The sequence below is a fragment of the Mastomys coucha genome, unplaced genomic scaffold (assembly GCF_008632895.1).
Source record: "Mastomys coucha isolate ucsf_1 unplaced genomic scaffold, UCSF_Mcou_1 pScaffold22, whole genome shotgun sequence".
NCBI classification, from domain to species: domain Eukaryota; kingdom Metazoa; phylum Chordata; class Mammalia; order Rodentia; family Muridae; genus Mastomys; species Mastomys coucha.
The window spans coordinates 140802855-140824472 of record NW_022196905.1 but is presented as its reverse complement, the minus strand read 5'-3'; the positions used below and the strand labels follow the sequence as shown (position 1 = coordinate 140824472).

General features: G+C 46.0%; 1 protein-coding gene and 1 long non-coding RNA gene across 5 annotated transcripts in view; one reads left to right on the top strand and one right to left on the bottom strand.

Moving 5' to 3' along the window:
* Positions 1 to 10604: 10604 nt before the first annotated feature.
* The window catches only part of Wasf3 (WASP family member 3), a 99590-nt gene continuing 88576 nt past the window's right edge, over positions 10605 to 21618 (bottom strand). Inside the window, exons 7-10 of one of the 3 annotated variants that reach the window (XM_031338746.1) lie at positions 18274 to 18440; positions 17215 to 17481; positions 15671 to 16035; positions 10605 to 13928 (exon numbers count right to left, since the gene is read on the bottom strand). In XM_031338746.1, the coding sequence (XP_031194606.1) occupies positions 13771 to 13928; positions 15671 to 16035; positions 17215 to 17481; positions 18274 to 18440 (957 nt within the window). In that variant the 3' untranslated portion in view covers positions 10605 to 13770. The remainder of the gene's footprint in view (positions 13929 to 15670; positions 16036 to 17214; positions 17482 to 18273; positions 18441 to 21618) is intronic. The other 2 variants (XM_031338747.1, XM_031338745.1) reach the window with 2 other exon arrangements.
* The window catches only part of LOC116068768, a 43449-nt gene continuing 40497 nt past the window's right edge, over positions 18667 to 21618 (top strand). For both annotated transcript variants that reach the window (XR_004109682.1, XR_004109683.1), the window contains exon 1: positions 18667 to 18945. This is a non-coding gene — a long non-coding RNA (uncharacterized LOC116068768). The remainder of the gene's footprint in view (positions 18946 to 21618) is intronic.

Below are 21618 nucleotides of genomic sequence, written 5' to 3'. Positions count from 1 at the left end.
GTGTGTATGTCTGTGTGTATGTCTGTGTGTGTATGTGTGTGTGTGAGTGTGTGTGAGTGTGTGTGTGTTTGAGTATGTGAGTATGTCTGTGTGTGTGTGTGAGTGTGTGTGAGTATGAGTATGTCTGTGTGTGTGTGTCTGTGTGCGTATGTGTGTGTGTGAGTGTGTGTGTGAGTATGAGTATGTCTGTGTGTGTATGTGAGTGTGTGTGTGTGAGTGTGTGTGTGTGTGAGTATGTCTGTGTGTATGTCTGTGTGTGTATGTGTGTGTGTGAGTGTGTGTGTGTGTGAGTATGTGAGTATGTCTGTGTGTGTGTGTGTGTGTGTGTGAGTATGAGTATGTCTGTGTGTGTGTGTATGTGTGTGTGTGTGTGAGTATGAGTATGTCTGTGTGTGTGTGTGAGTGTGTGTGTGAGTATGAGTATGTCTGTGTGTGTGTATGTGTCTGTATGTGTGTGTGTGTGTGAGTATGAGTATGTCTGTGTGTGTATGTGTGTGTGTGAGTGTGTGTGTGTGTGAGTATGTGAGTATGTCTGTGTGTATGTCTGTGTGAGTGTGTGTGAGTATGTGATTATGTCTCTGTGTGTGTATGTGTGTGTGTGTGAGAGAGTATATGAGTATGTCTGTGTGTGTGTGTGTGTGTGTGTGTGTGTCTAGGGAGCTGCTGGGTGGGTAACTGGAGAGCATGACCTGCCAGGAGCATAAAGTGGAGTAGCAAACTCCACGCTACAGAAACTTACATCTGTACTCTTGGGCCATGGCCACTCATATTTGGTGTTGGTAATCCACATCAAATTAAACACTAAGATATTCAGTCTCATATTATTTACAACGAAATGTGAAAGGACCAGTGTTGGCACAAGACACCCTAAGATCAAGTTCTCAGCACAAAGGAGATTCAGTTGCCACAGAAGGTATGGGCAAAGATAAGGATCAACAAGGGAGGGGGAGATGGAGGATGAGGGAGACAGGGAGGGAACAAGGGAGAGGGAAATGGAGGATGAGGGAGACAGGGAGGGAACAAGGGAGGGGGAGATGGAGGATGAGGGAGACAGGGAGGGAACAAGGGAGAGGGAAATGGAGGATGAGGGAGACAGGGGAGGGAACAAGGGAGAGAGAGATGGAGGATGAGGGAGATGGGGAGGGAGCAAGGGAGGGGGAGATGGAGGATGAGGGAGACGGGGAGGGGACAAGGGAGGAGGAGATGGAGGATGAGGGAGACAGGGGAGGGAACAAGGAAGGGGGAGAAGGGATATTTTCTCCAGAGGGACAAAGGACTGCCTCTGCATAGAGAGGAGAAAGACTTGGCCCATAGGAAAATGGCGTTTGTAAAGGTGAAAGTGAGGTAACTCAGTCACAAAAGAACACACATGGTATGCACTCACTGATAAGTGGATATTAGCCCAAACGTTCGCAATACCCAAGATTCAATTTACAGACCATGTGAAGCCCAAGATGAAGGAAGACCAAAATGTGGATGCTTCAGTGTTTCTTAGAAGGGTGAACAAAATACTCACGGGAGGAAATATGGAATCAAAGTGTGGATCAGAGACTGAAGAAAAGGCCATCCAGAGACTGGCCACCTGGGGATCCATCCCATATACAGCAACCAAACCCGATGCTATTCTGGATGCTTGGGAAGTGCTTGCTGATGGACATTGATGGATGGCTGTCACCTGAGAGGCTCTGCCAGAGCCTGACAAATACAGAGGCAGATGCTCACAGCCAACCATTGGACTGAGTGCAGGGTCCCGGATGGAGGAGTTGGAGAAGGGACTGAAGGAGCTGAGGGGGGTTGCAGCCCCATGGAGGAAGCAGCAGTGTCAACTGGCCAGACACCCCAGGGCTCCTGGGGAATGGACTACCAACCAAAGAATACACATGGAGGGACCCATGGCTCAGGTTGCATATGTGGCAGAGGATGGATGTATTGGGCATCAGTGAGAGGAGAGGCCCTTGGGCCTGAGAGTGTTCGATGCTGCAGTGTAGGGGAATGCCAGGAAGGGAAGATGGGAGTGGGTGGGTGGGTGGGTGGGGGAGCACCCTCATAGAGGCAAGGGAAGGGGGATGGAATAGGGTGTTTCCGAAGGTGAGACCTGGAAAGGGGATAACATTTGAAATGTAAATAAAGAAAATATCCAATAATATATATCCCCAAACCTAAAAAAAAAGTGAAAATGGAAACCTCATGTTAGGATGAGATGTTTAAGTTTGATTGGATATGTTAATTAGGGCAGCCAAAGTGAGCTTTTGATTGCTGGACTTCAGTACTTTGACAGCTGGACATTGGTAGTTAACCTCAGGAGTGGAAGGTGGTAAAATAAGGGAATAGACCTTGGTGGCTACCTTTAGGAATGCAATCTAATGGTTTTAGCAGGGCAGAGGGAATGGGGGAGAAGGGCAAGGCTGGCCAGAGCCATGTGTGAGTCTGTGTGTGTGAATGTATGTGTGTGTCTGTGAGTGTGTGGGTGTGAATGTGTGTGTCTGTGAATGTGTATGTCTGTGAGTGTGTCTGTGAGTACGTGGGTGTGATTGTGTGTGTATGTGAATGCATGTGTCTGTGAGTCTGTGGGTGTGAATGTGTGTGTCTGTGAATGTGTATGTCTGTGAGTGTGTCTGTGAGTACGTGGGTGTGATTGTGTGTGTATGTGAATGCATGTGTCTGTGTGAGTATGTGTATGTGTGTATCTGTGAGAGTGTGTCTGTGTGCATATGTGTATGTGTATGTGTGTGTGTCTGTGAGTGTATGTGTGAATATGTGTATGTGTCTGTCTCTGTGTGTGTCTGTGTGGCCATGTACACATGAACACAGGTGCCTAAGGAGGCCAGTGGTGTCAGTCTCCCTAAAGCTGGACCTATAGGCAGTTGTGAACTTGACCTATAGGTAATTGTGAACTGGACCTATATAGGCAGTTGGGAGCCTCCTGACAGGGGTGCTGGGACCCATACTCAGATCCTCTGCAAAAGCAGTGTGCACAATTAACCACTGAATTTAAAATAAAGGCAAAGGATATGCATAATCAAACAGTTCTGATCAAGCTGTTGTCTCCTCAATCATGTCTTGATTCTGGTTCTACAAGATGGCTCTGGTTGTTCGAGGGCACATTTTGAATGTAAGAGTTGATGGCTCCTGCTCCCAGCACCACTCTGCCTAGGGTAATTGCCCTTCTCTGGGACATTACCCTGTATTCTAAGGACTGAAAAGATGACTGACTTATCTCCGTGTTTTTAGATACATTGTATTCCAGCTTGCTCTCTGTTGCTGTAATAAGCACCCTGAGCCAAAGCCACCTGGAGAGGAAAGGGTGTATTTGGATTACGTTACCAGGTCACAATACAACATCAAAGGAAGTAAGGGTAGATTAAGGCTGGAACCTAGAGGAAGGAACTGAAGCAGACACCACGGGGGGAGGGGGGGAGCTGTTTTTCTGGCTTGCTCCCAGGTTTGGGGTCAGCTACATTTCTATATAGCCCAGGCTCAACAACCTAGGGATAGAACCTCCCACTGTTTTACATGGCTAGCCCTAAGGAAAAGAAGTTTGCTGTGTGGTAGAGTGGGCACCTGGATGACACCCTCCTCCCACCCCCTCACCACCTTTGATAGTCAGGAGAGCTGGCCTTGAAGCCATGAGAGTGGAAGAGCCAGCCTTGCCTTTCACTGGCTGTAGCCCCTGGGAGAACAGGCTCGGAACCTTGCCTGGGCAACACAGTGGAGCTCGCGCTGGAGGCATGGGTGCAGGTGAGTTGGCCTGAGGGCATGAGAACTGGAGGGCTGGCCTGGCCTCCTGCTGATGGCAGCATTGGGTAGCCTAGCCAGAGCAGTGCTGAAGAGCTCTCTCTGGTAGGAACCAGCTCAGCTGCCACCCTGGCCCAGATTCAGGGCTTTGAGTTGGCTCACCCCCAAATCTCTATCACCTGTAAATTGTTGGGGTATGTGAAAGGACCAGTCCTGCCCATCCAAAACTGCAGGACCTCCATGACAATGAGTAACAACAGGACAACCAGGAGGAGTCCCGGGGAGGATTCAATATTGATGGTGTCACAGAAGCCAGAGACATTGAGCCAGACAATGACTCATTGCAATGAACATTGGCAAGTGAAGATCTATGGACAGAGGGTGTACTGTGGGACACACTGTGACACACTACAGCTTCTAGAGTGAGACATTTTCTATGTTTGGTTTTATTCATTTTTGTTTGTGTGTTTTTTAATTTTAGGGGGGATGTTGCAAGGGTGGAGGGGAGATACAGGGCATGGGGAGATGAATGGGACTGGGGTGCAAGATGTGAGACTCAAAAAGAATCAGTAAAAGTTAAAATAAAAGTTTTATTTTATGTGTATGGGTGTTTTTTTCCTGCATGTATGTTGATGCATCATATGTATGTAGTGCCCTCAGAGGTCAGAAGAGTACGTTGGGTCTCCTGGAATTAAAATTACAAGTGGTTGTGAGCCACCATGTGTGTGCTGAACTGAGCCCAAGTCTTTAGGTAGAGCAGCCAGTGCTATTAACTGCTGAGCCCTCTCTCCAGCCCCCAGATTCCCCTATTTTCTTTAACTTGCCTACCAGATGATATTTACATCAATATACTTGAAAAGTACCTTTATTTCTAACTTTTCTTGTTTAGGTACTATGAAAACTTCAAAGTGTTACCACATTGGGGTATGTGTGTGTGTGTGTGTGTGTGGAATTTAGGGGCCATGAATACTCATATTTGGCTCTAGAATAAACACTTATTTTTTTATTAGATATTTTCTTTATTTACATGTCATATGATATCTCCTTTCCCAGTTTCCCCTCCAAGAAAACCAAAACAAAACAAAAAACAACAACAAGAACAACCCCCTGTTCCTTCCTTCCTCCCCCCTACCCCCTACTCAACTCCCCATCCTCGCCTGCTTACTGGCTCTGGCATTCCCCTACACTGGGGCATAGAACCTTCACAGGTTGGCCGACTTGGCCATCCTCTACTATACATATGCTGCTGGAGCCATTGGTCCCACCATGTATACTCTTTGGTTGATGGTTTAGTCCCTGGGAGCTTTGAGGGTACTAGTCATATTGTTGTTCTTCCTAAGGGGCTGCAGACCCTTCAGCTCCTTGGGTCCTTTCTCTAGCTCCTTCATTGGGGACCCTGTACTCAGTCCAATGGACGGCTGTGAGCCTCTACTTCTGTATTAGTCAGGTATTGTCAGAGCCTCTCAGGAGATAGCTATATTAGGCTGGATTGTCCTTCCTTCAGTCTCTGCTCCATAGTTAGTCTCTGCAACTCCTTCCATGGGTATTTTATTCCCCCCTTTAAGAAGGAATGAAGTATCCACATTTTACTCTTCCTTCTTCTTGAGTTTCTTGTGGTTTGTGGATAACACTTACGTTTTTTGAGGTGAGAGTTGTGTGTTTCAGTAGTCTGACAGCCAAATTTTGTGTGGGTGCCTGCATGCGTGTGTGTGTGTGTGTGTGTGTGCGTGTGGCAGATACCTTCTCTAGCCAGTACAGTCACAGATAGGGCCAGGCCCTGTTACTTGTCTTCCGAAACTGCTTGTTTTTTTTTTTTTCCCAGCCTTTGAGGGAGGAAAGCAGGAAATTTGTACAGGCAGCGTAGCTGCAACAAGATGATCACTCTATGAGAAACAGTTTTACAAATCAAGGCAGACAGGCAGATGTTTGTCCCAATGCCTGTGACCCAGAATGAAGCTTGGAGGAGTGTGGAATCCACCTGCGGGAGTATCCACAGCTTTAGGAGCTCAACCATTGGCTAGAAGCACACATTTAGCCCTGGATCTGACTTGCAATCTTCTATGGAAAGACTCCAAATGGCCACTCTCTTTGAAAGTCAGGCATCTCTGGGAGGTACCTCAATGCAGGCCTTCATTGTGGCCGCCCATCTTGGAGGCTCCAGGCAGCCCCAGAATAATGACAAAGGCCTTGGGCTACCACCAGCATCCCCTGCAGTCTGAGTAGTAAGGTCATATGAGCCAGACTGAGCAGAAAGCCTGGCTTGGAACTCAATTCTGCCCCCAAGCAATAGCTTGACTTCTGGGTTCTCCCCTGAAAGATGTGTCACTGAAATCCTGCTTCTCCAATGAAAGCTCATGGGAGAATCGCAGCCAGACACCTTGGGCGGTACTTACAATTCAGGGCATCTCCGACTGTCTACTGCACAGCCTGGGACTGCTAGGCAGAGGTCCTTATTCAGTGAGTGACTCGAGGATGTTACAGAGAAGAATCCATGCCTACTTCCCTCAGCTCAGTGGGGAACACAGACAAATACTGAGCCAGTATAACTACAGAGAAAGTCAAAGACACCATACACACGTCTTCAAGGCAGTTTACGTTTGCTCTCTCTTTACAGAGACAGTGGGAAGACCATCCTTTCATTCTATCATTTACCAAGTGTACTGGCTGGTTTTGTGTGCCAACTTGACACAGGCTGGAGTTATCACAGAGAAGGGAGCTTCAGTTGGGGTAGTGCCTCCATGAGATCTAGCTGTGGGGCATTTTCTCAATTAGTGATCAAGGGGGTAGGGCCCCTTGTGGGTGGTGCCATTCCTGGGCTGGAAGTCTTGGGTTCTATAAGAGATCAGGCTGAGCAAGCCAGGAAAAGCAAGCCAGTAAGGAACATCTCTCCATGGCCTCTGCATCAGCCCCTGCTTCTTGACCCGCTTGAGTTCCAGTCCTGACTTCCTCTGGTGATCAACAACAATGTGGAAGTAAGCTAAATAAAACCTTTCCTCTCCAACTTGCTTCTTGGTCATGATGTTTGTGCAGGAATAGAAACCCTGACTAAGACACCAAGGGTCTGCTTTCTCTTCAGGAGCCTGGGCACAGTTCAGAAGCTTTGGGTACACCATGCAGATGGCCTAGGTGTGTCAAGCACTGTGCTCCAGGCTCTTCAGAGAGCTGGGCATCCTGTGTAAAGGCTGTCGCAGCAGAGGCATGCAGAGCACACTCAGCACTCAAAAGCAGCCATCCAGGGAAGCCCACACTCATTCTCTCACTACCTACCCAGCCTACATTTGACTTCTGCTGCCCCACCATGAAATGCTACCTTCAGCTTGTGTTTTGTATTTAGCCAAGTCCCAGTCCTTGGAGGACATAGGGAGACCATCCTTCTGAGAAGATTGATGAAGTAAAAATACCTCATATGCTTATTCACAGATTATTCATATGGAGACTCAATGCAGCTGAGACTCTCACTGTCCTGGTCTCTATCCAATGATTTTATCATCCTCATTTCCAAAGAAGTATCTACTTACACACACACACACACACACACACACACACACACATACACACAGAGGGAATGCTTCCCCATGGTATTCACAGAATTCAGTCTTAACCTGTGGTCACATAATGCAGACCATGGTGGGATCTTCCACTCTCTCCTGAGGAAACTCCAACTAAAGATCTTATGTGTCCCAGCTTCTCTCTCATTGTTATGAGAGGCCAAACCTACTCCATTTTGAGACCAGACTCCATCTTAATATAAAAAGCCTGAGAACTTCACCTACAACTGAACCCAAGCTACACTCAAGTCCCAGGAAGGACCCCATGGCTTGTCCCTAGAGTTACTCCCTAGCTACTTCCTAGCAACAGTCAACGATTAGTTTGATTGTTTCAGATGTCCTTTCAGACCATTTGTGACTGTTCATGGTCTTACTTCAGAGCACCACCCTGTAGGCTTACAATAGTCATTCTAATAGATGCTTGCCAGACTGGGCACACCTTCACTTGCTCCTATTTTCCTATAAACCCTGTCCCAATGAGGGTTTCACCAAACCATCCTATGAGTCTGGTAAGTGGGCCCAAACTTGAGTTTGTAATAAAGAGACCCTAATTTTGGTGTCCCTGGGTCTTGAGTAGTGGCCCCATCAGTGGGAGACAGGGTTGAGTCCTGAGGCTGAGTTTTCTCCTGTTGATTAGGGTCATCTTCAACTGCAAACAAGTGTGTGGTGGATCTACGGTGTAATCTCATCAAACTTCAGGGTGGTGGGTGTGGTCAAGATGATAATATAGGGACCTTTTTAACCAGGCTCTAATGACCCATGGCTGGAGGGGGGGGACCTGTTTTATAGAGAACACAAAATGTAGGCCAAACATGGTTATGAACCCATTGGACACTTTTGAGATAGTTTAGCAATTGGTGATCTTTGAACTCAGTGATGACCTCTGCCTGTATGTTAAGAACAATGGGGAGTGGTATATTGAACATGATTTTAAAAGGGGTGAGTCCCATTAGCTTTAAGGGGAGTTTCATACCCAGTCGAGAGCAAAGGGAAGGAGAACCACTCAGTTATTGCTAGTCTCTCAGGTCAATTTACTTAAGATTTCTTTTAGGGTTTTGTTTATTTTTTTTCTACCTGTCCTAAACTCTGGGGTCTATATATATAGTAAAGTTTCTAATCATTTCTCAAAATATTGGCTCATCTCTGACTTATCTGGAACACAAAAGTTGGTCCATTGTCTGTCCCCATTATCTGAGGAAGCCTATACTTTGGCAGTTTGTCTTTTAGACATCAATATTTATATTTAAATTATTTTGCTTTTATCTCTGAAGTCTGTCTCCCAGTAGGCTCTAGATGTTGTGCCTCTAAACATATTATCAGGTTTTTTGAAGCTGGCAAGCTTTACAGTTCTTGACAGTCTCAGCTATCTCTGAGTTGGCATCTCTAATACTACTATTAGTATGTTCTACCAAATCCTGCATTCTTCAGATGCCCATGTGGGAAGAACAGTGAGTGGACCTTCTGAAGTATGTATAGTGTTATTTTTTTCTGTCACTATGAGTTTGTAATCTGCTGTTCTCTACTATCTGTCATAACACTGGGGCTTGGGCAAATTCTTACTCCAGGTTGTCATTTTTTGAATATTTAGGGTGGTCAAGAAGTGTAGGATCCCCCAGATCCAGGGAAGTCAGGAGCAAGAGAGGTCTGATTTTTGGGGCAGTGTGTCTATTGTATTGTTCATACATCTATTGCTTCATCTATTGTATTGTTGTCCTCTGAAACTGGGTCTTTCCCTTTCTGGTGTCCTGAATAGTGGATGATGGTCAGCATTTTAGGCTTCCCGACAGAGCCCTCAGTAGGGAGAGGAAAAATTTTTGAGTCTTTTCTTCCCTCCCTCCCTACTGTCAGAAGGCTTTTCTCTGTATATATAGTCCATGGGCATGAGTAGTAGTGAAGTCATACCAGCTATCTGTGTTTCTTCATTTTCTGGGTTTTTTGTTTTAGCTCTAATGCCTTGGTTAGAGATATCAGTTCAGCTTTCTGCACTGACGTTCTTGCTGGGTGTGGCTCTGCCCCTATGATCTCTGTGCTGAGACCATAACAGCCCCAGCATATTTCTGTCTGTCCTGAATGAAGCTATTGTCATTGGTAAACCATGTTACCTCAAAATCTGGTCTGGTCCCATGATGTGGACCAAAATGTCTGAGCAGTCATGTAGAAGCCCATCGAGGTCTGGGTCAGGTAGCAGGGTGCTGGGCTTAGCGCAGCTGGAGCCTGAAAGATTCTCTTCAGGGGATTTAAGAGGAGAGACTGGTAATGAGTCATTCTGGCATTGGTGATGATAAGGCCTAGGGACAACTTGTCAGCATCCTTAACCAGGAAGGCTGACACTGCAATAATGCACAAACGGGGTAGGGGTGGGAGGCAGCTTCTGGCAACTGGGTCTAATTTCTTTGACAGGTAGGCCACTGGCTGGGTCTAGGGCACATATCTTTTGCCCATGAAGAAATGGAAGGGCTCAGTCACATCTGGCAACCCCAAAGCTAGGGTGGAAATGTCTTTGTGGTCTTGGAGCAAGTGGCCTTTTCTTGATATGTATCTCCCAGATCTAGGGGTGTGTCACCTGTGGTTGGCAGAGTAGGGCATTCTTAATGGAGGCTCAATAATCTAATATTTTTAGGGCCTCCAAGAGGTCTTTGGTCCACACCAGGCATTTTTGCTTGGTTTCTGCTATCACCAGGAGGTCATTCATAAACTGTTGAAGAGTCAGGTTACATTGTTGCTTCTGTTCTTACACAGGTCTTGGCTCTTGGGAGCCAAGGGTAAGGTGAATAAAGTATCTTTCAACTCTAGCACTGTATACCATTGGCACTCCAGAGGAACCACACTGGAGCGGATTAGGGACTGTTGGGTGGATAATGAGTGGGTTACTCTTCCCACTCCCGAGTCCACTGTTCTTTAGGCTGTCTATAAGGATGTTGTCCCTTGGACCTAGGATGATTTTTTTTTTGAAGAGAATCTATCTTTAGGCTTTTGCAAAACAGAATGTTGAGCGCTATCATTTACAAGGGAGCTGGTGGGCTTTCCTTTTGGTGAGTCTGCTGTTTGTTCTTTCATCTGTAGGCTTACAGTACTCATTCAGTTAGATGCTTGCCAGGCTGGACACCCTCTCACTTGCTCCCATATTCCTATGAAACCCTGTCCCAGTGAGGGTTCGGGGCTGCTTCATCAAACCATCCTATGGGTTGGCAGTGAGTAGGTCCAAATTTGAGTTTGTAATAAAGAGACCCTAATGTAATTACATCAGAGTAGGCTCCTTGGTGGTCTTTTGGGGTTCATAAATGCTTCAGGACCCAACAGTTAAAAATAAGCAGAGCCATGTAGGGTTACACGTGTAATTTTATTTAGATGTTACTTGTGATCTATAGTAAGATATACAAACAGATTAAAAATTGACAGTTTTTTAATACCACTTTAGATTCAATTTACAACTGCATTGATAATACTGCAAGATAACAGATACTCTCCTTCATAAAACAAACAAACAAATAAACAAAACCGCCTTGCTACTCTGGCTGATACACTCCCTCCAGACTTCAATGGATTCAAATGTATCACGCATTTCTGCTGAAAATATTACAAAGCTTTCACACCCCTCGTCATCCTATGCTCGTAAGTGATTTGATGTGTTAAACATGTACTGGGATGAAAACATTCATCTTCTAATAGCATCTTAGTAAATAAAATCTAAGTACTGAAGCTCTGGTTTGGTGCTAATAATGCACTCATTTGCCTTCTCAGCGCAATGATGTGCAGACTCAGCATCTTCTATCCACCACCTGTCCACCTATCATCCATGCATGCATTCATCCATTCATGCATCCATCTGCAATCTATCTATCTACCATCCATTCATCCACCTACTTTCCAGTCCACCCACTGATCTATATCTATCTATTCACTCATCTACCTACCCACCCACCAAACTATTATCCATCCACTCATTCATCCATCTATCATGAATCCACTCAACCATCCACCAACCTATCATCCATTCACCTACGTACCAACCCATCCAGTCATCTATCCACCTATCCACCCATCCAGCCACCCATCCACCCCTTCAGCTATCCATCTGCCTGAGTCTATACCATGAGAAAATACCATATTGGATACTCAGCTAAAATACATATGGAACACTAAAACTGGGGATAATATAAAACAACCTTAAAATCTGTAGATATAAGTATAAGCATGAAATGTATAGAAATCAAGTATGCTACTAAAGTCTGTTCTCTGTTTTAGTAAATACTTTTTTTTAAAAAAATGGAAATCAAAAATCTAAACTTTTTACTTTGTTCTCATTTTGTAAAGTATTGAAGTGACTTGGATTTAAATTTTAGATTAAATCAAATTTGCCAAAAAGAATCTCTAAAAATAATCAGAATTGGATTTTAGATATTTCCCATTCTTTTGAAGGTTACAGAATGCAATGGGCAAAAGCTTTCTCTTTAGCTATAAAATCAAACTAAATTTAACTTGTTGGTGAAACTACGGGACAAGCGACCATGGATAAGCATGTGAACATTTGTGAGTAAGGAGCCACTAGTTTCATTCTGATGTGGTATCAGTAGAAGAAATCCTGACAATGGCTGGTAGCTTTAATGTCTTCCCTCCACCCTGAGAGCATAAGGACCCTACCAAACAAAGAAGTGTTGCCAAATGTGAGTTCGGGGTTCTACAGGGCACATGGGAGATAGGAGGGACAACAGAGACAAGCTCCTGGAAGGATAACAAACGGCTCAAAGTGTCAGTCATGAGGATGATGCCAACATGGTAGGTCTGTGTTGAAAAACAGAAATAAGAAAGGAAAAGATTCTCAACAATTACCAACATGATAGCAAGTCACAGCGATGGCCACGTGTGTGCTGGCTCCGGGACGACCATTGGGCAGCACAGAGCACTCAGACACAGGCCAAGGCAGGGCATAGGGAGGGGCTTGAAGATGGGGCTTTCACTGTCAGATTGACATGAGTAAAGCCTACTACTGGCAGGTGTTACAGGATAGCTGCCCAAGTGAACAGGAGTCCACACACACAGCAGGCGATGTGGGTGGCTAAGTGACATCCCCAAACTCATGAGCAAAAACCACTTTTAATTAACCCCACAGGCATTCCCTATCAATTGACACAATATCACCCCAGATCTGAATTTTTCTTTTCATAAAAAGTGAGAGATATTAAGAGCAGCAGGCCATTTAAATATGCACCTAAGGGAAGGCAGTGTCCTGGCCCCTCTACAAGGTCCTCCCTGTAACCCAAGCCTGGGGACACCACAATGACTTATTTAAGTAAGCCGTTGTCCTTCCAGAATTTGCAAAGCAGACACTGGACTTTGAGCCCCTGCCTCAGCCAGGACTGTAGAATCACCATTTGGTAAAAGGGTCAGGGCAGCAGGGGGGAATCAGGGTCTCTGCCAGGGCAACTGGCTGAATCAAGTTTATCTTGTGAGGTACTTTTTAAAATTGAAAATGTGCCAACAATAAGAGAGAAGAGAGCTGTGCTTCAGGAGGGGTGTGGCCCTGTTTGAGAGACTGAGCGTGAATCCAGCCACAGCACCATGGGTCATGAACAGCTGGTGGCATCTCTCTGCTAAACCCAAGCTTCCATGATTCAGAGCAAGGGGAGGGAGGTGCTGAACTAATATGCCCACTCCCTGGTGAACAGAGGAGCAGGGAATCTCAGGAAATAAAACATGTAGGTCTCTTTTCCACTGGGTGGAGTAGGAGGGAACCAGATGTGGTAGCTCTGCCATGCAAGTTCTGCAGACTCTGGCAGCTTGGACATGGCCTGGCTACCTCGTGCCCATGCTCTCAGGGCTAGCCACGAAAGTGAGCTCCATCCACAAAAATCAGTGAGCACTTTCCACATGAGTACCCACAGGGTTCCCCTCATAAAAATGGATGCTCTCTGTTGCTAGGGCCAAGATAAGGAAAGCAAACAAGCGTACACGTGTCCTTGGAGGCCACCAGGCCCAGTGTGCAAAGAGAGAAACATCTCTTTCTGATTTGTTAAACTTTCCCCTCTACAACTGTGTCCATCTAGAATTCGATTTGCAAAAAGAAAAAAACCGGAAAGTATATCGCCCACTGGCTGGAAGACATCACTGAGACACACAGCCATTGATCTTACAAAGAGCTGACACAGGGCAGCTGCCCAGACATGTGGCAAGCCCATCAAATCAGGATGGACAGGAGAGGGGACTCTCATGGCTGAGAGGGAAGCGAGATGCTATTTCAGGATGATGCACTAGATACTGCCAGTTTCCTGGTGTGCAGCATGGTGTGCTGTGTTCAGTGGCACTTAAGTATTACACAGTAAATACTCAACAAATCCAGAAGGATGTGCAGAAGCAATATCACACTGTTAATACAAAAGGGACTAAAGCTACAGGGTAATACCACTGTGAGGGTGCAGAGATCACAAGAGCTCCTAACACACTTGCATATGGTGCCCTGGCTGTCCACTGGCCGCCTGGCCCTTGTGACTCAGTCGGACCAGTCGTTCTCATCAAACTCAGAGTCATCATCTGAGTCGCTGTACTCCACAGCAATGCGTCTAGACAAGATGGTGGCCACATCATTCCCAACAGGCTCCCGCTTGGCTTCCTGCTCTCGTTGCTCCTGCACCTTTTTCAGTTGGATTCCTGCAAACAAGAGACAGAGGGGAGGATCAGTCTCTGGGCTCTCAGTGAAGGAAAAACCAAACAGGTCATCATGTTTATACAGAGTTTATAAAGACAAGACCCTGAACATCGGAGGGCAGAGAAAAAGATAAACTCACTACAGTTGAAAATGGATACAAAATACAACAGTCTGTGCAACTGCTTGGTAACACAGTGGGCAGGTGGTTTAGCATGAATCACTTAACATTGCCCTTTGACAGAATTTCAGACTTATGGGCTAGGTACAAAATTAGGAGAAAAATATTCCCATATTAATTGCCCGGACAACGTTGGAACAAGCTTCTCCAATCTGTCACACGCACACACACATGCACATGCACATAGACACGTACATTCACACAGGCTCACACATACATGCACACACTTTTCTCTGGACGGTTCAGGAGTTACTCAAGACATAATGGTCCTATACTACTAAAATACATAACTACTAAATGTATTCTTTCCTGAAGAAAACATCAAAACCAGAACCAGAAGTTATCACAGATAAAACATTGTTTCTATTTTCCCTATAAGACTTTTTCAAATGGTACCACTCAGCCAATCTAGTGGGGACATTTTTCCTGGCTCCAAATACCTCCTGTCTCATTTGTCCCCATTTCTGTTAACCTCTAATCTGGAGAGTTCTTTGAGCTCTATATTTACAAGCTTTGCAGCTGTGAGAACAGACACAGCCTTCTGGAGTGTGGGAGTCTCTGGTTATGCACTCACTGGACTGGCCAAGGGTGTATAAAACCATGTCTAAGACTCTTATCCTAAGACTGGAGAGCTGATGTCCCTTAAGGTATTCTGGTTTTCAGATGACAAACTAAAGTCTTTCAATGATGTTCAAGATACTTGGGGATTCTGGGGTCTTTAAGCAGCAGGTAGGTGTGTGTATGTGTGTGTGTATGTGTGTGTATGTTTGCACCTATGCATATGTGTGTGTATGCATGAGTTGTATATGCACAGGCCTGATTCAATGAGTTCAGGCAGAGGCAGAGGCACCATAGCTCTGTCAAGGATGTTATCAGAGTGGAGTTCCCAAGGATGCAGACCAGCAACCTCCCAAAGTTACTTCTACCCAAGACAGGCAAACTGTGACCAAGTGGCTGTAGAGTTCTTTAGGGTGTGAGAAATATTCTGTAATCTGTTGGTGCTGCCCGGCCACCTGGGCTTTGATACAGGTTAAGGGTAAATGGTATAACACACAGGTCTCCCTGGGAGGCTCTGGGACAGTCAACAGGTTCAAGGTCTACAAGATGCTCATGCCACCACCTCTCCTGTGTTAGGGCTCAGCGGTAAAGGCAAGAGTTTTGCCTGGCACAATCTGTGGGCTACTGAATAAATTCCAGAAGCCACTGGCTTGGCACACCAAGCTGTGTCTTTGACAAGTCCAATGTAATCTTAGCTTTGTTGAAAACAAAACCATTGCTGGGTACTTACTCCCTTCCATTTCATTCTTGAGGTTCAAAGTGGAGAAAGGTCTTATTAATTAATCTATCACTTGCTGTCTAGCTTCTGGTTTCTTGTCAAGTACAGCTTTCCCAAAGGTTTAACTTTTTATTATAATGTGTTTCTATGCTACTCATACAAGAATTCCACCTTAATAAGAAAGTAACAAATGACGGAATGTACCGTCATCTTTTGAAGGCAGTGTAGCTGGCTGAGCCGCAAATCAGTCTCTTCCAGAACGCATGCGGTGAACCTGCGTGCACACTTACCCATTCGGATGGCAGCCAGGAGGTCGCTTCTTGCATCACTTATGGGTGGCTGTGCAGGCTCTGGGCGCTTTGCCTCAGCCACAGGGGGACCATGCATTGGGGAGGATGACAGGGAGGAGGGACAAGGAGGACCAGGTGGAGGAGGTGGGGGGCCTGGGGGCGGTGGTGCCGTGGCCAGGAGCCCAGTGGAGGGCTGGTGAGGGGGAGTGGGGTATGTGGAGCCGGCTGAGGCAGGGAACGGGGGCTGCGCAGGGATCTGGAGAGGGCTGACAAAGGCAGTTTGTGCTGAAGGGATTATGGGCGGAGGGGGAGGTGGTGGCGGTCCTGAGGGATTGTAGTATTCAATTATCTGTGCTGGAAGCATCCTAAGGAATAAATAAAACACAGTCACCCACAAAACCAGGGAGGGTCATGTCTCCCTAGTTTTAACAGAGCATATAGAGACATAGCTCAGACACAAAGCACAGTGCTGCCACCTGGACTGGAGTCGCTGAGGGGTGAGGGTCAGTTTCTCCTAGTTGTACATTTTTCATCGTGACAATTAAAAAGCCATTGAACTGTACCTAAAATGACCATTTTTTGAAATGCACAGTGAATTCTGCAGGTAGCTAAGGTTCACAGACGGCAGCAGAAGGTAAGTGTCCTTTCCATTCTAGGCCTCTCAGAGCTATGCCACTCAGAACCTTATCTCACGAGGGTTCTGAGGCCAAGGAGACAGGCAGGAGGGGATGATGCTCCTTTCTCTGGCTCTGTTCCAACAGGACCTCCAGTGTTAAGGTGCACGTCAAACACTCCAAGAGACAGGTTAACAGTTTTCCAAGCCACAGAGCCTCTGTGTGCCTGAAGTAGCAGCCTCAAAATATATCCTAGGAATCCCAGATTAGCCAAGGCCAAAGGGCCAGGGACATCCAGACTGTGTGTTCTCCTCTTTCAGGCTGAATGCACAGTCCGAAAGCACTGGTTTCCCTTGGATGGAGAAGACACATTGCTATATTAAATTTTCCTGGGTGTAGACACTAGGGGGCGCTTTAAAGACTAAATCTAAAAGAGCTAAAGACAATCTGCCAAAATAAAAGGGAGGGTCTCAAATGAATTAACACATGATCTGGAAGGGTCTGGATACAGTGAAGTCATTCAGTCCACAAATCAGAGAACAAGAGGCATAGGGCAGAACGTTCTAGGAGCCGAGAGGGCGTGAAGGGATTACAGGGTGAATGTTGAAGAGTGAATTACGTTTTCTGGCCTATCACCAGCACTCTGTGAGAAACTCGAGGGTGTGGATAAGTTCTGGAATAAGCATTTTACCCTTGATGGGTGCCTTGGCTTAGAGTCTCTGTGAGCAGGGGACAGACACAAGCACATTGTCTACACGAGTGACTACAAAAGGAAATTGTCAGTGGCTGGATTCTGTGCCTATTTTATTTGACAACCTCTGTCGACACTGACACTATGCCTAATCACTCTTGACTGTATTCTATGTGATAAAATTCTTCTAAGACACCAATTCACCAGCAAAATCAAACATGAAAGGAATAGCAGTTTACCCGTAGTCGGCTGGAGCCACGGACGTAGAGGCCTGGGACCCCTCTGGGGCCTGGGGAGGAGGCGGTGGCGGTGGCTGTTGAGGTCTGTTCAGGGCCATGTGCCTTGCCGAGGCAGATGAGGGTCGGTACTCATGCTCAGCGCCTTGGTTTGTAGTTCCATGCAGTGGTGCATCGCCAGCCGTGTAGGAAGGTGTCACCGGCTGTGCTTGCAAAGCGTGGTTGGGAGTAGCAGGATAAGAATAATCAGTGACATCGGATGTGTGAGATCTGAGTTTGGAGGAAAGGGGGTGAGAGAAATTGAAGTTTTACAAATGTCCCCTAAGAAGTAGCTGCATGTCGACAAATAGCATTGTCAGTACATGAGGGACATTTATTTCTCTTACGTTCAGCTAAGTCCAGCCCTCCCCCCAACCCCCACCCCCGCCAAGAGCTTCCAAGCAACAACATTTTAGTAGCAAGCCTGGTGTTATATGGATTCAGATCAGAACTTTGAGAAGTCAGACCAGTAAGTGGGAACCAGCAGAGACACATCGCCATAGCACTTCATATATTTCTTTATGAAAACTCTATACGACAAATCCCATTCATTTAGAAACAATGTCTCAGATTGATGGAGAAACTTCGGAGGCAATAAAATACCACAACATATGATTTGGCAGTATGACACAGCAGGTGAACTGGATACGTGTTAATGGCAAGAAGACAAAGAGGGGTCCAGAATGCACAGTGAGCTGCATTTCTATAAATGGCAGAAATTTACTGAACCCGAAGAAGGAAAATCAGCACTGACTGTCTTCCCGGGTTGTAAGCACAGCGGCACAACAGAGCTCTAGAGGGAATGGAGACCTTGTGTTAGTGAGCAGTTTGGAAAGGACGTGATGGCCGGCATCCTGCAGAGCCTGGGGGATGGGTAACAGCTGGCGTTATATAGCAGCTGCAAGCCGCGTTAGTAAGAGACACCCATTTTACAGGATAGCCATCGGGGGCTGCACATCCTCCCACGTTGCTGAAGCAGGGCTTGATTTGGGACTGGGGATCCAAGAAAGCAGAATGACGCACCCTCCGAGCCTGCCGTCTTCCTTGGCGCCCCCTGCCTGATCCAGCCTCTTTGCGTCACTCATGAATTCAATGCCCATTTTCCTCCTCTCCCACTCTTCTCTTCTCGTTCTGACTTTTCTCACATACACTTGCTGGTTCCTGCTAGGGTTCAGCTTGAGTTTCTCTCTCTGAAGGGAAACAGGTAAGCACACACTGGGGACGCGGCAGGAGCAGAAATGAAGATGCAAACCTATGCCTGCCTCTGGGACTTCTGTGGGCAGCTTTCCCCAGCCAGAGGGTCTGCTCCTCCCCTCTGCTCCCTTGCTGCCGTGTAATAATAACTTACTTGTCTCTCCTGTTTGTGAGCTGTGGGCTAGATCACAATTGTATGGGAAGATGTCTTAGTCACTCTTCCAAGAGCTAGCTGCGGAGTCACCATATTTTAGTGGTAGAAAATGTCTGACCTGTATTTGGGTTCAGTACATTTCAAAAATAGAAACAGATCTAAATCTATGGGGTTGTTGATGATATACACATCCTACCTAGGTGACTACGTCACTGACGTGTCACTTTCTACAGGAGACAGTCATCAGGCACAGTAGGATACAGGGTTGGAGGCAGCAAGTTCGGTGGTACAAATGAGAACGGCATCTTTGGAACACAGCTTTGAGAAAAGAAGCCAAGACAAAGCAGGTGACCACACAGAGATAGACACAGGACTGATGGGGCCAGGACTCTGATAAAGGCTGAGAAAGAAGCAGTAGGAGCTGATCAGGTGAAGAACGGGGAACAGGGGGTGCTGGTAGGCAGCTGCAAGGGGACTCTGAGGAGGCTGAGTGGGCAGGTAGAAGTTGCCACAAGGCACGCCACTGATATGGCGCTGTAGCGTGACCCTGGGGTTCCATGATGGTCAGTTTCCATCTGCTGCAGCAGAGAACCAGTGGGTTAAGGTAATGGAAGCAGGCTGTTCAATTAGCTCAAGAATCCCATCAGTTCCCAGTGATCTTTAGAGAACCAGGTGGGCAGTCACAGCACTAAAGCAGGGACCAGAATTGGAGAAAATAAGGCCAGCTGGATGTGGAGATGTACTGATTTCTGATTACAGAGAACATTCCATCAACTGGTCATCTGGAACTCATAGTTAGAAACAAGCCATGCCTAGCAATCTGTCTGGAGAGAGCAGAACTTAAGAGGTTCATTTACCTGGGCTGAGCTAAAACATTCTGTTTATAGGATTGTCTTATACACAGTAGGACTGCCTTATACACAGCCCATGAAACTTAAGGTTAAACTTTCCTTATATCTTTAATGCTCATATGTAAGAGGGAGAATACACCTCTAAATATCATGCTTTTACCAAGTAATGCTTAAAAATATAATATTTGTAAGATGTCAAAGAGCTAGGTATGGTGACGCTTTAGTCCCAGTACTTGGGAGGCTGAGGCCTGTGGATCTGTGTGTTCAAGGTCTACATAGAGAGTTCCAGGGAACCCAGGGTTATATAGTGTGACCCTGGGTCAAACAAACAAACAAACAAACAAATGAACAAAACAACAATAGAAGTAAAACAAACAAAAAAGTAAAAGGGAAATGCTCCTCATGATTCCAATTCTGTGAAGATTAAAAACCCCACACAGGCACAGACAGACTAAAGACAGATGCAGTAAAAGGCAAACTGGCTTCTCTGGATGATGTCAGGATGGGCATTTAGCTTTAATTTCTTTCTGTAATATCCAGATATAAGTATTTTTAATTTCATAATAAGAAAAAGTTAAGGCTGGAGAGATGGCTCAGCAGGTAAGTGCACTGGCTACTCTTGCAGAGGACCCTGGTTTGATTCCCACACCCGCATGGCAGTTAAAACCCTTCTGTAACTCCAAGCTCAGGTGATCTCATTCCAGCCTCCACAGGAGCTTCACTCACACACGGAGTATCACATCCACATGCATACAAATAACTAAAAGAAAAATACACATCTTCTTTTAAAAAGAGCAAAGGCTGCAGTTTTAATAAAACATGCCAATTTTCCAAATTAATTGAAGGGGTTCGGTCTAAGTCCAGTGATGAACTGTGTGATGTATGCTCAAGTCAGGTCTGCAATAGAGAGTCACGGCAGAGGGCATGAGACCCAAGCACATCCGACAAAGGAACCACCTAAGAGGATGGAACTGTAGGTAGGTGATGCGAGCACATAATCAGAGCATCAAACAATTCCAATGGTCGTCAGCACCATGCCCGACATGGAACAACCTCAGATGCTAGAGAGCAGCAGCCAACTGAGGGTGTAAAGAAAGATCTACTCCTTTGCCATCTACACGTTTAAATCAGAGCATACACAGAGTGAACATAATGTGGGTGCTTTGTGTGACAGAATTAAAACCCCAACCAAGTCACCTGTCAAAACAAGAAATCGACACTATGGGGATTCCGGGTCTCCCACACCCTTCACAGCGGGAGCAGAACTGTAATATCAATAACGTGATACAAAAGGCGAAGCTTGAGGCTAGAGCTCAGAGCTCCCGGAGTTCTCTGAATACCTGTGGTTACAGGTGCATAGAAGGATGGCCTGGGCCATGCCTTTTCAGAGCTCATAGGTGTGGGCAGGAAGCAGTGTCGGAGTCCTGTAACCCCTAAGCTTGTCCCTTAGCAGACACCCACCTATTCTTTTGGGTAGGTAGAGACTGCTCTTAACTCCAAGGTAATAAAGGTGAAAAGAAGAATGAACAAAAGGTAAAGAAATCAAATATAAGGCACATACCTGATTTCATGTTATTTTTGACATTTTCTTGGATAAATTCTTGATATTTAGTTTGTACATTAGTTTGTTGTTATTTTTTAAAGTGTTTCGTGTATCCCAGGTTGGCCTCAGGTATGTAGCCCAGGATGACCCTCAATTTCTGATTGTCCTGTCTCCACCTCTGAGTGTTAGGTTGCAGGCTTGTGCCTGCACGTCTGGTTTATGAAATGCCAGGGTTCACCCCCAGGCCTTCACACATGCCAGGAAACCACTCTTCCAACTAAGCTATTCGCCTGGCTTGAATTCTAACTTGCAAATGCAGAAGCCCAGAAGTCCACACAAATGGAACATGATTCGATAAAACAGAAGCAAGAAATTAAACCAAAAGTTAGAACAGGCCAGCCAGTCATCAAGTGAGTCTGTGTCCTCATGACCTCTCTGTTGGCGCCTGCAAGAAACATTTTACTTAACTGCTGTCAACTTTTAAAAGGAAACTCAGCAGGAAGTTCTCCTGAAATAAGAGCATGTAAGATGAGTGCGTTAGAAAGATAGAGCAAGCCCTCTTTTGTCTGCGCCTTCTTCAAATGAAGGTCTTTCAGCTTCAGTACTGACAAAGAACAAAGGAAATT